Source organism: Danio rerio, chromosome 19 (assembly GCF_049306965.1).
Source record: "Danio rerio strain Tuebingen ecotype United States chromosome 19, GRCz12tu, whole genome shotgun sequence".
Classification (NCBI taxonomy): Eukaryota; Metazoa; Chordata; class Actinopteri; order Cypriniformes; family Danionidae; genus Danio; species Danio rerio.
In genome coordinates, this window is record NC_133194.1 from 6,037,987 (window position 1) to 6,060,134 (window position 22,148).

The 22,148-nt window shown below is 36.6% G+C and overlaps 1 protein-coding gene across 5 annotated transcripts; it reads right to left on the reverse strand.

The window, feature by feature from the left end:
- Nucleotides 1-1,831: 1,831 nt before the first annotated feature.
- On the reverse strand, nucleotides 1,832-21,179 carry gnb3b (guanine nucleotide binding protein (G protein), beta polypeptide 3b). 5 transcript variants are annotated; one of them, XM_005159345.5, is made up of 9 exons: nucleotides 21,122-21,179; nucleotides 18,812-18,902; nucleotides 18,198-18,343; nucleotides 17,549-17,612; nucleotides 13,402-13,558; nucleotides 13,240-13,306; nucleotides 8,927-9,128; nucleotides 5,842-6,058; nucleotides 1,832-2,595 (listed from the first exon to the last, which is right to left on the reverse strand). In XM_005159345.5, exons 2-9 carry the CDS (start codon nucleotides 18,866-18,868, stop codon nucleotides 2,489-2,491), a joined length of 1,017 nt encoding a protein of 338 aa, XP_005159402.1. In that variant the 5' UTR covers nucleotides 18,869-18,902; nucleotides 21,122-21,179; the 3' UTR covers nucleotides 1,832-2,488. The 5 variants fall into 5 exon arrangements, 4 of the variants coding, with proteins under 4 accessions (XP_005159402.1, XP_073786846.1, XP_073786847.1 ...); XM_073930745.1 differs by having other exon boundaries at nucleotides 19,662-21,179; NM_213202.1 differs by lacking the exon at nucleotides 21,122-21,179 and adding an exon at nucleotides 20,970-21,117 and having other exon boundaries at nucleotides 1,834-2,595.
- Nucleotides 21,180-22,148: the final 969 nt, after the last annotated feature.

Here is a 22,148-nt window from a genome sequence, read left to right on the forward strand (position 1 = left end):
TCCCAAGGTGACTGAGATTGCAGTCGGTGGTAATATACTTAAAGGAATTAGGTTTCACCGCAGAACTAAAAGCGTCCGACTTGAGACTCGGATTGTAAATTGACATGAGCGCAAATTCTGACCTGGATAACTAAACCGTCTTAGTCACTTCGTCTGGGCTGATTTTTATTGGTGATTTTATTATGCTATTTAACTTACATTTCACACATTAGATTTTCTTTTCAATAATATGAATCCATGCCACGAAGGATTAAGGTAGTTCTAAAAGCAAAAGAGGGTCCAAGCCAGTACTAATAAGGTGTACCTTATAAAAAGGCCGGTAAGTGTTCTATGGGACTAACATCATATTATTTATCAAGTGAAAGTGAGTTTTTGTCTTGTTTCTTGTCCAAATATCTAAAAATACTTAAATCAAGAAGCATTTTCTAGACAAGTAAAGACATATTGTCTTGTTTTCAGAAATAATAAGCCAAAGTTAGGTGAGTTTTTCCTTAAAACAAGCTTAATAATCTGCTAATAGAGTAAATAAAATAGTCTTGTTGGAAATAAGATTATTTTGCTTGCCCCATTTGCATATTATTCAGCTTTTTAAGGTAAAACTCACAGAATTTTGACTTATTATTTCTAAAAACAAGAGAACATGTCTTTACTTGTCTAGAAAATGCTTCTTTTTAAGTATATTTAGATATTTGGACTACAAGACAAAAACTAAGTAAGAAATCATTTTTACAGTGTTCACACTGTCCTAGATTCTGACAGTGCCTGATGCAAGTTTGTCTGCATGAAATTTGCATAATAAAATGATTGATTCAACCGATAAATATAGATGCATACTGTAAACCAACATTGTTATAAATGATGCCGATAGTAGGGCTGCACAATAGTTATCGCAATGTGTCTGTTCAAGATATACAATGTTAAGTTGGGACTACAGTTGACCAGAAACCACAGGTTAAAACTGCAGAACTGAACCATAATATATTGAAAGTTTTTCATTTGTAGGCTTTTTTATTAATTCCTGTAACTGTGTGAGGATTTTAAGATAGTTTAAAGTGTTCAGGCACAAAAAATTATACGGTTTATAACTAATAAAGATTTTCCCAGAGATGGGTTGCGGCTGGAAGGGCATCCACTGCGTAAAAACATGCTGGATAAGTTGGCAGTTCATTCCGCTGTGGCGACCCCGGATAAATAAAGGGACTTATCAAATAATTATATCAAAAATATTCACTGTTATGTTACATTTAATTATTAAATTAATGTACCTAAATACTGTTAGACTCCCCAGAGAGCACAAATTATATCACTTGATTTTTGCTCCACTGTATTTTATTAATGACTGTGGTTTGTTTATTATATGTACAGTTGAAATTAATAATTTTGACCTTAAAATGGTTCTTAAAAAATTAAAAACTGCTTTTATTCTAGCTAAAATAAAACAAATAAGACTTTCTCCAGAAGAAAAAATATTATCAGACAGACTGTGAAAATGTCCTTGCTCTGTTAAACATCGTTTGGAAAATATTTAAAAAACAAAACAAAAAAAAAAAAATTCAAAGAGGGCTAATAATTCAACTGTGTATAATAAACAATATAAAATATAAAATAATATATAGACTTGCACGTTTCACTCCCCTTCAACATCATCCAGATCAATCTAAATGAATGACTTTCCATATAGATAAATTGTATTCATATTGCAATATAGATCACAGAGAAAAAAAAACATCAATATTGTGCAGCCCTAGCTGACAGTCGTCATAAAATGGCTTAAAAACACCCATTTTCACAGCTCAGAGCTTTACAGACACACACTGCACACACACTAAAGTATTGTTTAATGCAGAACACTATGTTTATTAGAAAGGTATTCAAGTAACCACTGCAATATTTAAGAGGAACTGTCTGGCATGTAAAAGTCCTACAATAGGAGGAAAGAAGTAAATACATTTTAAAATTTGCTCTTTTATCATATCGTGCCATTTTGAAGGGGGAAAGATTGTTAGAAATGAAAACAAAATATAGCCACCAACATCAGATCTCAGACAGTCAGTGTGGTTTGTTGGAAAAAAAGTAACTGTACAATTTCTTCTGCATTCTAGCATCGCGTCTAATAAATAAAAATATGCAAACTTTCACCTAAAAAAATATTGTATGCTATTTTGTTCATTCTTAAATGATCAATTAGTTATTTAGTTATTTTTTTAAGCTGTCAGAAACACTATAAATTCAAGTCACCGTATTGTTGTCACAAGAGTGTCGCGTTTTTTTGATAACATTAATGCAAACTTCCTGTTAGTTGCAACTTACATGTTTACAATTAAATAATCCATTTATATATTCTAATAACAGCCAGTCTTCCGGAGATCCCCACACATTCAGCTGGACCTTTGTGTGCTTCTTTGTTGCTTAGACCGTTTTTTCTTCCTCTTTCTCGACCTTCTCCTTATCCTTTCTTTCTTGTTCTTGTCTTATGACAGGATCCGGCTCAGTTCCAGATCTTCAAGAAGCTGTCCCATGAGCCAGTGCACACACACATGCCATCTCCTGGTACACCGGTGCAGCTCACCCTGTTGTCATGGCCAGAAAGCACACCTAGAGAGAGAGAGGAAAAACAGTATGTAAGAAGATCCTAGTTCCTAATGCGCATGTATTTGAGTTTTAATGAAACCGAAGTAGCTACAGATCTTTACATTAGATCGGTGTTTCTCAACCACGTTCCTGGAGGACCACCAGCACTGCTTGTTTTGTCTGGCACACCCGTTACTGGTCTTTCAGTCTCTGCTAATGAGCTGATGATCTGAATATGGTGTGTTTGGTTAAGGGGACATGGAAATGTGCAGAGCTGGTGGTCCTCCAGGAACGTGGTTGAGAAACCCTAGATTACGTACCGTGAAAATACTAATTTATTTATTTATTGCACGATAGATTGTTTCTCAGTAATGCAACGTTGAGAGAAAAATACATAGCAAGACTTTTGAGATGTGGGGAAAGTAGAGGCAAATTTTTGTCAACCAATGAAATTAGTCAAAAATCAGCTACTGTCTAAGTGGGTGTATTTGCATGCAGCGATCTGATTGGCTGACGCTTCGTCTGCGCTTGAAAAGTTGAGAAATTTCTAACTTCTGTAGCAAAACACCACTGAAGAGGTGCCGACGGATCCACAATGCAGTTCGGCAATGCCTGACAACGCCCATTCACCCCCCCCCTGGGTGACGACCTACTGCAATCACAGGCCTGTGTAGGTCTACAGCACAGAGAATACAACCACCCTCTGAGCGAGCTGAGAGAGGATCACGTGAGCTCTACTGGTGCTCTTATTGGCTGTCGCTCAACAAAGTCACTCTTCATTTGCATAAAGTTAAAGGATTCCCAAGCTCGACACGACTCGCTGCTCGCCAACGCTTGCTGTCGCTCATTTTTACGGGGTTCGCCGGAAGTCGCTCACCCTCCGCTGAAATAACCGGGTGCTTGTCGCTTTGCCGCTGCGAGTCGCTCGTAGTGTGAATAAAGCAGGTCGCACACCAGAAGCGCCGCTCGGTGGTGCGCCGCGCAGCACCACACAGCGCCATGTATTTTAGAATTCTAAACATAGGTTTCTATCAGGATACACACAAAGGCGCCGCAAGTCGGCGGCTGTCGGCGGCGCCCGGCCACGGCTCAGGACGCAATTCATTTTTCAGCCGCGCCACAGAGCGCCATCTGATTAGTTTCATGTTAAATATCATTCGAATGTGCGCGTCTGGTGTGTGATACTTTAAACTGTCATGTTTGCGCTGTGTCGCGGCGCCGAGCAGCGCTTCTAGTGTGGGACCTGCTATACTTTAAACTGTCATGTACGCGCCGTGTTGCGCGGCGCTTCTGGTGTACGACCTGCTTAAGACTTTAAACAGAAGTCTTTTCTTCATTATTGTGTTATATAGCTGAGTAAAGCCACCATCACACTAGTGTTTGAGCATGCGAAAGTCTGTCGTACGGAGCTGCAAAAAGGGGCGGGATTAAGCAAGATGATTAGACATCAAAAAAGCAAACGTTTGCTCCATATTTGAAATCTCTGTCCAGAGAGGTCATGTTTTGATCTTCGATTGGTTGCACACAGTCATGTTATGCAATTTCGCAGGTCAGAGTTCACCAAGCTTGAACTTTGCAATGCAGTGAACTGTGAAACTTGTCGCACAAGCTTGTGTTTCTGGTTTGGCGCATTCGCTTGTGTATGAACGGAAGTCTATGGGGCAAAAAATGCAGCGTGATCGTGGCTTAAAGCTGCTTTTTAAAAAATATTTACTTTTTATATTAATAATAATAATAATAATAATAATAATAATAATAATAATAATAATAATAATTCCTTACATTTATATAGCGCTTTTCTGGACACTCAAAATGCTTTACACATTGGGGGGAATTTCCTCATCCACCACCATTGTGCAGCATCCACCTGGATGACACAACGGCAGCCATATTGTGCCAGACAGCACACCACACACCAGCTGATTGATATATGGTATAGGGGTGGTTAGGAGGCCACTGGACAAATTTGGCCAGAATGCCAGGGTTTAACCCCTACTCTTTTTCAAAGGGCATCCTGAGATTTTTAACAAAGACAGAGAGTCAGGACCTCAGTTTAACATCATAAGAAGTATAGAGTCCCTATCAATATCCTGGGGCGTTAGGACCCACACAGACTGCAGGTTGAGCGCCCCCTGTGGGTCTCACTAACACAACTTCCGGCAGCAACCTAGCTTTCCCATGTGGTCTCCCATCCAGGTACTGACCGGGCACAGTGGGCGACCATGTGACAGTTGCCGAGAGCTAGCTGCCGGCAATGCTAATATTAAGGCAGGGTTTGATTGGTGGTTTGTTACTGGTGGATCTCATGCGAGTGACATGTTAATCCCGCCCCCCTTGAAGTAGTAAACCTCAATCAAAGGAAAGATACTGTTAAAAAGGGAGGGGATGTTGTTTGAATTAAATGTTTAATTGTATAATACAATAAACACATCAATAGTCCAGTTAAAAATCAATAAGAATTGTACATATTGATTTTATTTATCTAATTGATTGATTGATTAAGCTGTGGAACAGAAGGTTAAAACATTCTGATTTAATATTATGAAGTCAAAAAGGATATAAAAACCCTTTGTGGATTAATTGGTGTCAGTAATATCTATAATATGCCTTTGAAAATAAATAGAGGCCTGATTAGAAGCCTGTTTCTGACACAGAATTAAAATTGAGACATTATCTTTTATTTGACTTATTTCTTTGTACAGTTCTAGTTTTTTTTCTTCTCAATTTATAAAAAACATTTACAATTTCAGTATTTAAATGAATAATTGGAAGAAAAGCATCTACATCTCTACATTTCTAAGGTGACAATTTTTGGATGATTAAAAATATCTGCCATTAAATATAAGTCTCATGCTCAGACTTCATGGCCATGGACCATGGGTCCGAAATGTCAGATGGATACAATTTTGGAAACACCAAAGTTTTAAAGTCATCATCTCATTGGTTGAATTCTATAGGGTTTCCAAGACAAGTGTGTGCATGATGCATGATGGCAAACCTCTTTGAATGTATTAAGAAATCCATCATGTTTACAGCTGTGACAATCATCATAATACATTGTGGGTTCTTGAAAGTATGTGTAGTGCATCATTGTTAGATTTCAAGACACCAGTACTGCTATTCAACAAAATTAACTTGATTGGTTGCTTTACATGTCAGTCATAAAGCATCTGGGTGGTTTCATATAGCCATCATTGACATGAAACTATCTTGATGACGCCAAGTGATTTGATTTCCTTCGAAAGGGTCTTTATTAAACTTTCAACTCACCAACTTTCTCGCCCTTTAGTGAGTCCCAAATATTGCAGTTGAAGTCATCATAACCAGCAAAGATGAGGCGTCCAGACACGGAGAGAGCCACTGATGTAACTCCACTGTTCAGGGCTGAATCCTGGTAGCAGATCACTTCTTGATCGGCGCGAATATCGTACATCTTGCATGTGCAGTCATCCGAGCCAGTGATGAACGCAGTGGCAGAGGGTAAGAACTGCAGAAAGAGGAAGATTTAGACTTGTAAGCTTTGCTGGGCACACAGACTTTTAATTTTCAGTCAGCTAGCACAATTGCTTACGCTTCAGTTACAAAATTTCTTTAAAAATCAATGATCTTCACCCCCTGATTGTTATACATATAAAGGGGGTCTCAGACCGGACAAGAAGCACTGCATTAAATTCCACTTTTGACACAGTCATCAAAATTTGGTCATTTATTTTACTCCAGTGTTTTCAATGGAGTGATGGTGCTAGCGTTTACACGTCTTTCATCTTGTTTCACGGTTGAACAGCTAAATGAATGCTTATTAAATGAAAAGAACCTTATTAAATTAAAAATAGTCACAGAAACTTTTCATTGGAAGTTCATCGCTGGCTGAAAAACACTAGCTGTGCATAGAGCCCATTGTAAAAACTCAAATCTTGGAAACTGTTGGAAAGTTAATGTCATCATTATCGTTACTAGATTTACATCCACCCTTTTTAATGCAAATTTTGAAATATCAACATTAAAAAATGCTTAATGGAGATGTCAAGATGTGCATGCATTTTAAAAATGCACGTAAAATAGGATACACTTTCAGGATAAACTTTTTATTTGATAATGATAATAAGAAATGCGCATAAACCAGGACGGAAACACTCATTAACTGAATAAAGTCCAGCATGCGTATCGAAATTTGTTTTTACAGATCATGTGATAACAAAATGGCCACCACGAGACAGCATCTGTGGCGCGATTACATTGTAAGACATCTTAAAGGTTGTTTTGGTCATTCTAAAATACCTCAGCCAAAGTCTGTCATCAAAGTGGTTCAGTATTATCACCTCCAAAAAGAAAATCTCCAAAAGCCACACACATTCATTGCGTTCTATCATTGTAAGTCATTTCAAGAGTTCGCGCTTAGATATTACTTGGTAATATTAGTAGGTTTGGCATGCTGTCCCAGGAGAAAACCTTGAGATCTGAGATAATTAAGCATGTCAGGGGATATGAAATCAGGTAGTTCTTGATAGCTCTCCCTAGTAAAGAAGGATGGATGGGGGACAGGGGTGCTTTCAAGAAGTGGCCAGGCCACCCCTGTGAAAACTCTGGCCACAGTATGATTTTGCTGTTGACATTATTAATTCAAATGTACTTGCGTAAATTCACAATATTTCAATAAATAAATAGCAGCCACTAAAATATTGTGGATTGATTGGTGCCACTGATGTAGCTGATTCACCCCTACCTCCCCCCATCATCGTTGACAGCACGCACACACCTTCAATAGAAAGCAATGGCAATTTGTTATTTACCTTAAGGTACATCAATAGAAGAAGCTGTATCAATAATAATAATGATGTGGCTCAAAAATAAATATGAATTAATTATATTATTAGAGTCTGTATAGTCAGTGTGTGTGTATATAGTAATGCCTTTTCTTCATTTGTTTGTTTTATTAATTCATTTATTATTCTTCATTAATTATAGACATGACATACTCTATGCTGTACAATAAAAGTATGCGAAATTAACTGATTATTTATTTATATATATATATATATATATATATATATATATATATATATATATATATATATATATATATATATATATATATATATATATATATGTGTGTGTGTGTGTGTGTGTATGTATATGACAGGTGTTTTAAACTAAAATAGATTTTTTTATTTATTGAATTTAAATTTATTGATTTTTTTAAAAGATTAATAGAGTTTTTAAAGAGTAATAAATTAAATGAATTAAGACCACATTATTTTATTTACCCGAAACAAAAATATAACATCACACTGAATTATTTTTGTGTGTGTGTGTGTGTGTGTGTGTGTGTGTGTGTGTGTGTGTGTGTGTGTGTGTGTGTGTGTGTGTGTGTGTGTGTGCGCCACTGCAAGACTTGGTGCGGCCTCTTCTTGCCACCCCTAAACATTTTCTGGGGGCACCACTGTGGGGGGACTCTTCAAAACGAAGATAAGGGAGTAATACTAGTTGGGAGATTTATTGTGAGTCGGGAATGATCCGATTGGAATGCTAATGATTACATATGGGAGACCAGCCGTGATCATATCACATGCTCCTCTCGAAACTTCACTTATTATAAAGGAAAAAAAGGCCCACAGTGGCTTCTCCTACCTAAGCAAATTTTATTTAATGTTTTGATATTTGGTGCCAGTTAATCAGGAAGTGAAAATTTAGTTCTCTTTGACTCATTGGATGGAAACAGTGCTTTATTCGTAAATGTTTTATGTGATATTTTGATTTTGCGTCAAAATTTTAATCGGTATCTTTGGATGGAAACATAGAAAGGAACCAGAAACCAGAAAAGAAACCAAAAATGTATTTAAAAAAATCATATGAAGCTCCGAAAACCCTTTTTTGCTCTAGAAAACTTGTAAAAAAAGACTTTTTTTTGCCAATGCCAAGCATATGCATCATATCACTATGGGTAATACACCACATGGTCATTAGTGCAGCACGCAAATATTGTATAGCTGGTAGTAAATGAAACATGCAAGAAAGGACATGGATGGACAAAATCCTTTTTACTGATTATTTGGTGCACAAATTGTTCTTGGAGCTTCATTTGATTACAGTTGAACCACTGAAGAAAACACTTAAAATTTGACAATGTTTTTGATTCCTTTTCTGGACTTTTCTGAACCATTACTGTATATGTAGAAGGAGAAAGCTCTCGGATTTCATCTAAAATACGTTCATTTGTGTTCCTTAATGACAACACATGGCCATTAGTGCTACAAAATTGCTCTTGGAGCTCCATATAACTACTAATGAACCACTGAAGACCCATACTGTGCTGCAACCCTTCAGCGTTTTCTGAAATATTTGGCGTTAAACTTACTGAGATGGCATTGATGTCACTTGTGTGACCCTGGAAGGTCTGCTTGCACTGGCCATCTCTGATGTCCCACAGCTTGGCCAGAGAGTCGCAAGCTCCAGAAATGAACATGTTGTTGTCGGGGGACAGAGACAGACACATGCAGTCGCCAATGTGGTTCAGGAAAACCGTCTTTTGCTTTCCAGTCTCCAAATCCCACAGTGCACTGGAAAACAAATGTGAAGAAATTGAAGGAATTAGAGCACAAGGCATGTTTTCTGATTGGTTGCCAAGCTATGACGTTTTGGTCCATTGACATCCTTATTTACAGCATTATTAACTTTAATCCACACTTTTCGTTAGGAGCCACAGGCATTCATTTTGTTTTGCATGTATTTGTTTTTTTCACTCTTTATAAATTCATTTTCCTTCGGCTTAGCCTCTATTTCAGAGGTCGCCAAATGTTTTACGTCCTTCCAGTCGCAACCAATTACTGGGGAAAAACTCCTTCACCACTTTTAGTTTATCCAATTCACTTGTAGCGCATGTCTTTGGACTGTGGGGGAAACTGGAGCACCCGGAGGAAACCCACTCCAACACAGGGAGAAAATGCAAACTCCATACAGAAATTCCAACTGGCCCAGCCAAGACTTAAACCAGCGACCTTCTTGTTGTGAGGCGACAGTGCTAACCACTGAGCCACCGTGCCCCCCTAACTCCTTAGTGATATTAAGCAAAAGTCAAAATGCTTGCCATACTAAACAATAATTGGCTAAGAAAGACTTTTTACTTCAGTAATTAAAATAAAATGGCTGATTTTTCATTGATTTTAGGTTTCATTTTATTAGAAAATCCTGTCATTTGGAGGGAAAGTTCAATCAAAAAATTAAAATATTGTCATCATTTACTTAAAATTGCATCTTCCGTGCAATCCAAGTGAATGGGACTGAAATATTCAAGCTTTAAAATAGATTTTGTTATAGCATAATAGCTTTCTGTACACGTCAAACGAAAATAAAAAAAATTGTTGGTTAAGATCATTAAGTGTTAGGTCCCTATCATACACCTGGCGCAGTGTGGCGCAAGGCGTGACGCAGTAGTCTTTTGGTAGTTTCAGCTTGGCGCCAGAGTCGTTTTGAGGCGTTGTGCTACGCTGTTTAAATAGCAAATGCATTAGTGCTCATTTGTGCGCCCATAGGCATTCTGGTCTAAAAAGGAAGGCGTTCTGAGGCGCACTGCTGGCGCGTTGCTATTTTAAGAAACTATGATAGATTTTTCATTAGACCAAAACTAACCCGGTCTAAACTCCGGCTCAGAGTTGCGCCTCGCTTACACACTGCTTAATACGCACAAGAGAGCAATAGGCAAATATCTTTACATATGAAAAAATGTAAATATTAAGGATATATATATATAGGATATAATAAGAATAGATATAGGATATAAATATAAAGGATTAAAATATTACAAAACATATTATTTTCTAGCCTACATAAATATGAAAAATCACTGCTTTTATGTCTTCTTCATCTCGGGAGGCTTTTTCAGTTCATTCATAACAATTTGCTTTTGTATACTGTTATTATTATTAGCAGTATTATTTATTATATCCATATTTATATTTGTTTTATTAAAAACAAGCTTAGATTTGCCCACCTGTCAGGTTTTAGACCATATGGGGCACAGCATGTGTTTTAGGATATAACTCAGGTTTTTGAGCACATTTTGCTATTATTATTCATTTATTCGTTTGCTGGAAATTAGAACTGAATTTAGAAATAGTTTTGAAACGAATATTTGTGCTTAACAAACAAAATTAATTATATATAAGCTAATTGATGTCTGTGCGTAAAGGTTTCCCTATCCAAGAGCGAAAGTGAAAGTAGATCCATTATCTCTCATTCTCACGCGGTAGATGCTCTGTTTAACAGTTTTCTGTTAAAAAACTGTCAACTGTTAACTGTTTGCTAGTGAAATGCTCATTTTTTCCACTTAGACTTACTTTGCGTCCTGTAAATAGTGAATGCGCTCTGGTGGCGCGACGCAGCTGACTCTTAAAGGGAATGGGAGATGAGACTCTAATTGGTTTATTCTTAAAACACACCTATAACTCATTAAGAAAATGAACTCAACCCTTTTAGACCATGCGCCGAAGCGCAAGGCAGATTTCCCGTCCTTAAATTAGCAAAAACGCGTCCTGACATGCCCTGAAAGCATTTGCGCCCTGCGTTTTGCACTTTGCGCATGGACTGTCAAAATAGAGCCCTTAGTCATTAAGCATCATCCAGGAACAGAAGTACTTTAGATCCAACATATTTTTTAGATAAAATCCACAAGCTCTCTTAAGGCTGATTTATACTTCTGCATATGTTCTGGCGCAGCCTGGTTGCATAGCCCTTGCTGTGGCTATTGCAGACGCTGACGCACCTCTTCGAAATTGTAACTACCTGTCGCAATGACGTGTATCGCAAGCTCTGTAATTAGTCAGCTTAATAGCGCTGATGAGTGTGGGTGGGACCTAAAGCTGCACGAAACCGTTGGAGCGAGTGTTTCCCGCCTCAAAATGAGTAAGTTTAAGCCACTTCTACACTAAGGTAGCGTTCAGAAAAACACAATACACCAGCGTAGAAACTCGACACAGAGGAACATAAAAACCTCACTGCCAGCTAGCGGTTTGGAAGTGTTCCTGCAGAGCAACTCAAACAGTGCACAGAAGTATAAATGCATGGCATTGCCGTGGGTCAGGCCCGGATTGGCTAATCGGGAGGACCGGGAGAATTCCCGGTGGGCCGGTCCGTTTTTTGGCCGCGAGGGCCGGTGTCCCTAGTTCCAGAATCTATTGCTCTCAGCAGTCACACTTTTTAAAAATAATTTATTTATTTACTTGACCACAGCCTTCTTATTTATTATTTTACCGCAGCTCTGCTCTTTTTATCTATTTTCTCGTAGCCTCGTGAGCAGGATGCAGCCTGCAGGTTAATGATGATATAACTAGATAAGTCACCATTCATCATACAGTTGTTGTGGTACAGTGGTTAGTACGCTAATTTATGACGCGGCCAACCTGGGTTCGGTCCTTGTCTAAGTAACATTTTTTTTTTTTCATTTTTATTGTCAAGACATAATACTGTAAGGGTTGTTGCACATTTGAAGTTCTAAAAGAGCTTTTTTCTCAAAAAAGACGTGATAGTGTAATTAGAAACTGAATTGGAAATAACCTTTTTTAATATAGTCAGTGGTGAACTGAGGTGGGCCGGTCTGAGGCTTGAAACTCCAGGGCTGAAAAAGAGTCCCCCTCCGGCCCTGCCGTGGGTCACGCCAATCACTTGACGCAGAAATATAAATCAGGCTTTATTCTCCATTTGGAGCAATGGTCCAGAAAATAAATCAAAAACATTATCTATGTGTCTTCAGTGTTTCAAATGGAATCATAGAAAGCTCCAACAACAATTTTGTGCACCAAAAATTCAGTAAAAACGACTTTATCTATGTCCTGTCTTGAATGTTTCGTTTCCTACAGGCAATACAATGTTTGCATGTTGTGCTAATGGCCAAATGTTGTATTACCCACAGTTATATGATGCATATGCCTGTGCACACAAGGAAGAGAAAACATTGGCGAAAAAAGTTTTTGGCGCACAAAAGTGTTTTTGGAGCTTCGTATGATTACATTTGAAGACATTTTTGGTTTATTTTCTGGACTTTGAATGTCTCTATACCATTGCTGTCAATGGAGAGCTCTTGGATTCCATCTAAAATATGTTAATTTCTGCTCCGAAGATGAAGTGATGAAGTGGTTGCGAACTATTTATATGGACTGGATTTAAACAAATAAATTAAGTTGAGCATTACTAAATTTAATTTGTTTGTTTAAATTCAGCCCATATCCCTGCATAAAAATCCAGCTTAAACCAGCCTAGGCTGGTTGGGTGGTTTTAGCTGGTTTCCAGCCATTTCCAGCCTGGTCTTAGCTGGTCAGGCTGGGAGATGACCAGCTAAAACCAGCTTGATCAGCCTAGCCAGGCTAGGAGTCCAGCCAAAACCAGCTATGTCCAGCTTTGACCAGGCTGGTCAAGCTGGCTTTAGCTGGATTTAGCTGGTCATTTTCCAGCCTGACCATCTAAGACCAGACTTGAAATGACTGGAAACCAGCCTGGAAATGGCTGGAAAACCAGCCTAGGCTGGTTTAAGCTGGATTTTTCAGCAGGGATAACTTGTGTGCAACCCCTTACCTTTAAAAATGTGAGTAAAATCCAATGGATCATGTCTTTCAGCGTTCTCTATTTTAGCAGATTGTAACAAAACCATTGATTTAAACGTAAAAGATAGTCACAAACCATGTGGTGTCACCGGAAGAGGTGACGATCTCAGTGTCACTTATGAAACGGCAACAGGACAAGTAACCTACGAATAATAGAGAGACACAACATGGCAGATACTTGCAGACAAGTATGCGAGAAAGTAAAGTCTCTTGTTTGATCTTCAGGTGTGTTCTGTACCTGTGTGAGCATCCAGCTCTTTCACAGTCTTGATTACGGGTGTCTTCAAGTTGTAGACGGTACACATGTTATCCAGTCCGCCGCTGGCCACGAGATTTCCAGAAGGAGCGTATGAACAGGTCATCACCCATGAGGACTTCAGGGGAACAGCATTGACCTGATGAAAGAAGCAAAAAAAAAATGGTGAATTTTATTGAACTTTTTCATTTGTGCATCATCAAATGTAATCGCAAAACTAATTAAAACTGGTAATAATATCATGCAGCATTCCAGTTACGCTCTTATTGACTCTACATACTATATAACTGCAGGCTAACTATGTTTATATATAATTATATTTAATTATTAATTATTTATTATTTGCTAAAAATATTTATTTATATGTATTTATATTTATTGTTAATAATTGATTATTATTTGCTAGTTAATAGTTAATATTATTAGGAACTAATAAAGTTATGGTAACTAATAACCTTGACTTTTCTAGTTTTGAATACAATGCAATAATGTGTGCTTTTTGTAAAGCTGCTTTGAAACAATAATTATTGTGAAAAGCGCTATATAAATAAACTTGAATTGAATTGAAGAGACAGAAATAAGTATTTTCACAACTGATTATATTCTGTAAAAAGCTATTTCTTTACTTTAAAAAAGTGAGTAAATCCATTGCTTTTAAAGCGATTAGAGCACGTCATGATTTTGTAAAGTATAATGCGATCAACATCTGTGTTGATCCTGGAGCATTTTGTTGGAAAATGTGATCCATAGCTATTCCCTACCGCTAAACCCAACCATAACTGCAAATTATTCCACAAATCAGATCAATAGTTGGAAAACAATCATGTAGAAGTGCATAAACCAAACCATAAGCCTGAACGTAACATAAACAGTAAACATTTCCCTTAATTCTCAATGGAATGTTGTTTCGGGATCAACATAGATGTCAATCCAGGAACATGTCCTACTTGGTGAAGTCAAGTTGGCTGCAATTAGTTGCCTTAAAAATATTATATGAATAAACTACACTCCAAAAATTATGTTTGTTGTTTGTTCAAACTACTTATTTAAAATGAGCTAAACAGCAGGGTTCTTTGAGACAACTTAATTGTTTTGTGTTCAATCCACTTACATTTCTAAAAACTAATAGGTTAACTTGATTCCATCGTGTTGTCCCAAAACAAATCGATGAACCCAACATTTTTCACAGCGTATGTTGATAACGCTAAATATTAAGTTAGGCTGACCTAATTGTAAGAGATTTATAATAGATATACTCACATTAAAAAAAAAAAATTAAGGCAACGATTTTATTCACTTTTTAAAAGTAAGTTATCACGTTTTAGTGTTCAAACCTCTCCTTTAAAATAAAAATATTTATACAGTATATTTAGTTAATAATTTCTTTAATACCTAATTTCACACAGGACATTACACTAAAAAGTGATCGGCTTAAAATGTGAGTAAACTCATTGCCTTCAAATGACTAAGTACACTCAAAAAACTCTTTGCTGCTTGTTTAAACTTCTTATTTAAAATGTGTTAAATCAATACAATTCTTGAGTGTTTTGAGAAGACAACTTAATTGTTTTATGTTCAATCTACTTACATTTGTAAAAACTATTAAGTTAACTTAATTCCATCGTGTTGTCCCAACACAAATCGATTGTGTGGAACCCAGCATTTTTTTACAGTGCATGTTGATAATTCTAAATATTAAGTTAGGTTAACTTAATTGTAACAGAAATATAATAGATTTACTCACATTTTTAAAAAATTAAGTTGACTTGTCCTTTTTAAGGCAAGGATTTTATTCACTTTTTTAAAGTAAGTTATCACGTTTTAGTGTTCAAACCTCTGCTTTAAAATAAAAATATATGTATTTAGATGATAATTTCTTTAATACCTAATTTTATACAGGACATTACACTGTAAAAAGTGATCGGCTTAAAACGTGAGTAAACTCATTGCCATTAAATGACTAAGTACACTCAAAAAAATCTTTGCTGCCTGTTTAAACTTTTTATTTAAAATGTGCTAAATCAATACAATTGTTGAGTGTTTTGGGAGGACAACTCAATTGTTTTTTGTTCAATCCACTTACATTTGTAAAAACAATTAAGTTAACTTAATTCCATCATGTTGTCCCAACACAAATCGATGAAGCCAGCATTTTTTACAGCGTATGTTGATAATTCTAAATATTAAGTTAGGTTAACTTAATTGTAACAGATTAATAATAGATTTACCCACATTTAAAAAAATTAAGTCTACGTGTCCTTTTTAAGGCAAAAAATTTATTCACTTTTTTAAAGTAAGTTATCACGTTTTAGTGTTCAAACCTCTGCTTTAAAAATAAAAATATATGTATTTAGATGATAATTTCTTTAATACCTAATTTTATACAGGACATTACACTGTAAAAAGTGATCGGCTTAAAACGTGAGTAAACTCATTGCCTTCAAATGACTAAGTAGACTCAAAAAATCTTTGATGCTTGTTTAAACTTCTTTTTTAAAATGCGTTAAATCAATACAATTCTTGAGTGTTTGGGGAGGAAAACTCAATTGTTTTATGTTCAATCCACTTACATTTGTAAAAACAATTAAGTTAACTTAATTTGTGTTGGGACAACATAAAGGAATTGAGTGGAACCCAGCATTTTTTACAGTGTAAATGAACAACATGCATTACTGCAACATGCTTACTTATAAAAACTAAGTTAGTTAAGTCAACCTAACAGTTCTCAATTACAACAGAAATACTTAAATGTTTTTAAGTAAAATCAACATTTTCAAGGCAATGGGTTTACTCACTTTTTATGCTGTATATGATATAATGCAAAAATATATGTCCTGCAAGAGCTACAGCTGACTTAGCTTGTTACAGTTTGATGTACATTGTAAAAAATGCTGGGTTCAGCACAATTCCCAACACAAATCAATTAGGTTATCATAAATGTTTTTACAAATACAAGTGGACTGAACATAAAACATTTAAGTTGTCCCCAAAAACCTCAGTAATTGTATTTTTTTAGCTTATTTTAAATAAGTGGTTTGAACAAGCAGCAAAAAATAATAATTTTTTTGAGCGTAGACTGTAAAAAACTGCTGTTTACAACATGAAGGAATTAAGGTTTTTTTAAGGGGATTTTTACCAATTTAAGTTAATTGAACATAAAGCATTTAAGCTGTCCCCCCAAAAAACTCAGTACTTGTGTTGTTTTAGCTTATCTTAAATAAGTCGTTGAACAAGCAGCAAAAAAAAAATAAACTAGAGTAGACTGTAAAAAATGCTGTTTACAACATGAAGAAATTAAGTTTTCTTATTAGATTTTTACACATTTAGGTTAATTGAACATAAGGCATTTAAGTTGTCCCTCAAAAAACTCAGTAATTGTGTTGTTTTAGTTTATTTTAAATAAGTCAATTGAACAAGCAGCAATAAAGCAATTGTTTGTGCACAGCCCACGATATTTATAGACAGCTAATCTATATAATATACAATAACTTAAAATGATTGCTAATCTTTTCTTAATGGATATTTCAAAAGTTCGGCCTTAGCTGATGATTGAATATGGAGCTTGTTTGGCATACTGTCCCGGGAGAAAGCCCTGAACTCGTGAGATCCTCGAGCACGGGGTTCCCTCCCATTGCAGGGTGAGAGGGGAGTCCGAGTTCAGGTAGGTCATGAGAACTCCCCCTGCTTGATAATGATGGAAGTAGATTAATGCTATGAAGTGTCTATGCTGTCAATTTAGATTTGTCAATTTACTTATGTTACATGTTTTTTTTTGTTGTTTTTTTTACCGGAGAGCCCGGTGAAAACCCATGCAAACACAAGGAGAATATGCAAATTCCGCACAGAAATGCCGACCTGGCCAGGAAGTGTCCGAGCTGGTGACATTCTTGCTGTGCGGCCGTGGTGCTAACCACTAGGCCTCCGTGCTGCCCTGACTAGGAAATGGGAGGAGTAGGGGTGGAAGGGAGGATTCTTCAAGACGAAGATGGCTGAAGTAAGATACTCTGGTTATTTATAGTGGTTAAGGAGTCGTCTGATTGGTGAATCAGTGTTAGCTAATGTGCACCAGGTGCTATCATTCATAAGCACGTGCTCCTCTCGAAATTTCACAAAACTTCACTTAAATCACCTTATTTCCAGAGTGAGCATCCCAGATGAGAAGTTTGCCATCCTGTGATGCACTGACCATTAGTCTAAAAAAAATAGGGAAGAAAGAGTGGTAAAGACAACAAGAAAATATATTATTCTGAACACCGGACATAAGATTTTTGTATCAAATTGCTTATTTTTCTACAATGCTTTTAATCTTTCTGTGTCCCAGACACGTTGAGTACAGCTTCTTGAACACAGCAAGGCTTAAAGCCTGTTTCAGGCCTCTGACCCTGATAATTGATCTAACTAAGAATTAGCTAATTCAAGGTGACCACAAGGTTTAGCTGATTTCTGTGTGAGAGCTATTAACCTGGTTGAGCAGATCACGTGACAACAAAGGGCAACATATATTTAACTTTCTGACATGTTTATCTATTTTTTTTACCAAGCCCTCAATACAGTATGAAAATCATCATACCTTGTGAAAATCAATACCTTTACTCACTTTTAGTCAAAGTAGTAGGTTAGGGGAAGGCTGCATAACATTTCAAAGACTGAAATGTGATTTGATTTCAGGCTGTATGTCAAATAAAGTCATTATTTCAAAGGGGTATGATGACTTTCTATAGTCTATAGTTTAGCATGTCTCGAATGTAACTGGATTTGGTTCGGAATGATGCTTTCACCTGTTGTCTGTACACCAATGCATGGCGTAGATTTTGGCCAGGTGACCTTTGAGGGTCTTTCTGGTCTTGAGTTGGACCCGAGGGGCTGGAGCCACTCCAGCAGCGGCTGCCGCCATGTCTGTGTCATGGGCTGCTTTGCGAGCCGCCTAGAAATGGAAGCCAATAGTTTGTTACATTAGCAAATCGTTCACATTTAATGATTTATTTTTAATCTGTGTTCCTGTGTCAAATTTAAGTGTGGAAAGAGCCAGATTTACTAAAGAGTGCTAAAAAGCACTGATGTAGGTGCAAGTGATCTACAGACAAAGCACACACTTATAAAGAAAAACAGCTCATTAGGGTATCAGTTAGGTTGCAAGCAAGCCGGACCAACGGTTAAAACATGGTGTTAAATAATAGAGCAGATACTAGTAAAATGACCTCAGTAGATCATGTTGTTTGACTTCAAATACGTTCAGAACAATTTTGTGTCTGAAAGTGAAACTCCTACAAATTCATATGCAATAAGGTCAACTGCAGAAATCCTAAGTTATTAGTGGTTTTTAATCATTCGCTGCATGCATTTCATCAATCCTGACAGTAGATATAAATACAAGACTAAACACCAATCTCACCTCAATCTGTGTCTTCAGGCCTTCAGCCTCCTTTTTCATCTGTTCCATTTCACCCATGGCTGCTGTTGATCGGGGTGTTTAATAGCACAAGCTAAAAGCAAAAAAACAAAACAAAAAAAAAACGAAAATTAATACGAGTAATATAGTCATATCCTAGTTGAAAATGGCTATATATGCAATAAAATAAATCTGAACTAGGCCTTGAGGCTATTACATCACCTGTATTGATCTAATAATAATACGTATAAAACTTAATAGAGATCAAGTATTGATGACTATATTGAAATCTGACTTTGTTTCAATGTTAAAAAAACTCACTGTACAGTAATTAAGCTGAGTGTAAAATCTCACTAAGCAAGACAGAAATAGTGGAATGATATGTGTCATTTAAAAACTGTAGAGATTAATCTGATTTGGAAGAGTTTGCTAATATTTTATAGGAAATGCTAAGCAGAAAATGCTTTACAGCTCAGGCGTTAATTAGATGTACTATTCAAACATTGACATCTGCACCAAGCAGCTTAAAAGGCATCAAGGAAAACTCCCAAATGAGTCCTTCAAAACTGAACCAGTCCCGTTGAAGCCTCCTGTTCACATTAAAATACTGAATACATATGCAATTTCAAATAAAAAAGCTAAATTGTATTTGCATCAGACTAATGGTAATTTAAAATCCTCAATATGGAAGCAATCAAGCCTTCCCGTTAACAGTAATGTGCAAAAAAGCAGGCAGATCTGCAACAATGCAATCTGCATCTAATGCAATGGTAATCAACTTAACCTGAGATCTGCTTAAATATCAAAGGTTTAAAAAGTTATATGGAGATACTCGACCGCCGTATGAATTTACCTCGAGAAAACTACGAGAAATTGTCAAGCTGGAAATCCTAATTAACTTAAATGACTGTTAAATAGAGACTAGTCTTCTGTAGAAACCATGATCTTGCATTGTGTAGCTGACGATCGATTGATCATATGATATAATAGCTACAAGATCATGATGAGTTCAGCTCTTGATGAGAGCACAGTTGTTTTATTGATGCCGAGGAGGGCTAGAAGAAAGGTCTAAGCCCCTGCAGGAGCTCCCAGGGGGGTGGTTTATCAAATCTCCTGTCATCCGATTACCGACTGCTCTTTGCGACGAGATCAGTTGGTACCCGGGGTTCGGAGATCAAAGACAAAACGCAATGAAAAGAGGAAGAAATGACCTTTTTTGAGTGTATACCTTCTGCGATGTTTGATTTATGTGATCGATTTTACAAGAATGTTCGTCTGGATGCTATGAATCTCATGACTTTTAAGCTTAAGAGCAGCTGTAGCATTAGTTTAATCCTACAAATTGGTCAAGTTTACAAGTTGCGACCTCATGATCTGTTTAGAACCAAACATCCAGAGGAATGCATTAGTATAAAAGCCAAAATATTATTGACATATATTTAAGTGCAAAGTAGTATTACTTACTACATGTTTAAGGTCAATGAGGATTAAGTTTAGGGCTAGTTGAATGCAATTATATGCATAGTTAATTGCGATTACTGTAGTAAATGTGTATCAAGGACCAAATTTGATTCTGAAAATCTTCAGTGCATTCTCGAAATACCAATTGAAATCAATAAAAATAAACAAAATTCCAAATTACCATTACTTGATAGGTTGTTTCAGGTAATTCTCCAAAGATTAAACTAGGATCACTACAAGTTATATTCTTAAAATGCTTTTTTTTTTTTTATTTAACACATTTTACTAAGCATTTTGCATCTGTTTGTCACATTCTAAGAGTTTTTGTGCATTATACTTTCATACAAAGTTACTAAAAAGGCATGGAAATGTCTTAAAGAGATAGTACACCCAATGGTTTTAAGCCTTCATGGGTTTTTTTCTTTCATTGAACACAAAACTAGACATTATGTAGAATGCTGGTATGCATTGACTTCCGTAATAGGAAACATAAAAGACTCTAGAAGTCAATGGCTAGCAGCATTCCTCCAAATACCTCAACAGAAGAAAAAAACAAAGTCTAATTGGTTCCGACCAATCAGAAAAGTGAGAAGGAATTTTCACTTTTGGGTAAACTATCCTCTTTAAGCCCAAGTTTTATAGATTTGTTCGCCAGTTCAGATCACTGCACGACCTAATAAAAGACGACGAACAAACTCACCTCACTACCAACAAAGGCTTCTTGTCTTCTCTATTACTCCAAGTCTCTCTCTCTTTCTCTCAGTCTCTTTTCTGCTTAGTCCACAAAACAGCTCTTCAATCGTATCTCTCTGTGCCTCCCACAGGTTCCCCAACAGACAGGATGCAACTTACCTGTGGAAAAACTCTCTCGTCTCTTCCCCCGTCTCTGCAAGAGGAACAGATGAGGATTGGAGGGGATGAAGGAGATCAGGGATGAAAGGATAAGCCAAAAGATGGGCAGAGAAAGGGTAAGAGAGAGAAAGAGAGAGGGGAAAGGGGGAGGGCAGGGAACAGGTAAACCGATTGCGATGGAAAATCAGGTTATGGAGTCGAAAGACGAAGCAAAAGTGAGCGCAGAAAGTGATGAATCCGGGATTATGCATGAGAGAAGTTGGATCATTGGTTAAAAACGCAACAAACTTGATTGAGCTACACCAATGGAAACCCAAGCAAAAGGCTTTAAAATAGTGACTGTGTTTTTAACTGTGTAAAATATTGGGTTTCACACAATTGCTTCATGTTCTTCCAACACAAATCCATTAAGTTAACTTAATTGTTTTAAGTGGATTCAACATAAAACAATCAGGTTGTCCCAAAAAAGCCTCAAGAATTGTATTAATTTGGCTCATTTTTAATAAGTTGTATGAAAAAAGTATAAAAAATCTGTGATTTTCAATGAATTTATACCACTTTTATCATGTAGGCGCTTTAGGCAAGCATTAAGGATAGTTTACCAATTATATTTCCAACCCAATGTTGCAGAATTTTAAATGGAAACCATTTAATTTTATTCATTTGATTTAGTTTAACCGTGTATCTGTTGGAAGTAAAGCAAGTAAGGTAAATTGGGTAAACACGAATACGTCAGATTCACAAACATCTTAGGAGTGTCGTAAAGTTCTCCGTATTGATTCTACAATCATTTTGCATCCTGTTTAAAGCATAATAGACTAGTTGTTATCTCATTAGAGCAGTTTAATAACCGATCTGCCATTTGTGTAAGGGTCATTGGTGTAGGTTTGGTAAAGGCTCAATAGGAGGGGGCTTGTTCTTTGGCTTTGAATTGGTTTGTCAGAGCTAATGAGTTGAGCTCGCCTAATCAGTTTCTAAGTGGATATCCGGGAATCTGCAATCCTGTTAAGGAATTAGAGCAGGTGAA

Coding starts and splice junctions, on each gene's coding strand:
- gnb3b (XM_005159345.5), bottom strand. CDS start 18,868: ATGGGTGAAATGGAACAGATGAAAAAGGAGGCTGAAGGCCTGAAGACA. Junction 18,344..18,811: donor GCCTGAAGACACAGATTGAG/GTGAGATTGGTG, acceptor TTCCATTTCTAG/GCGGCTCGCAAAGCAGCCCA. Junction 17,613..18,197: donor CATTGGTGTACAGACAACAG/GTGAAAGCATCA, acceptor TATTTTTTTTAG/ACTAATGGTCAGTGCATCAC.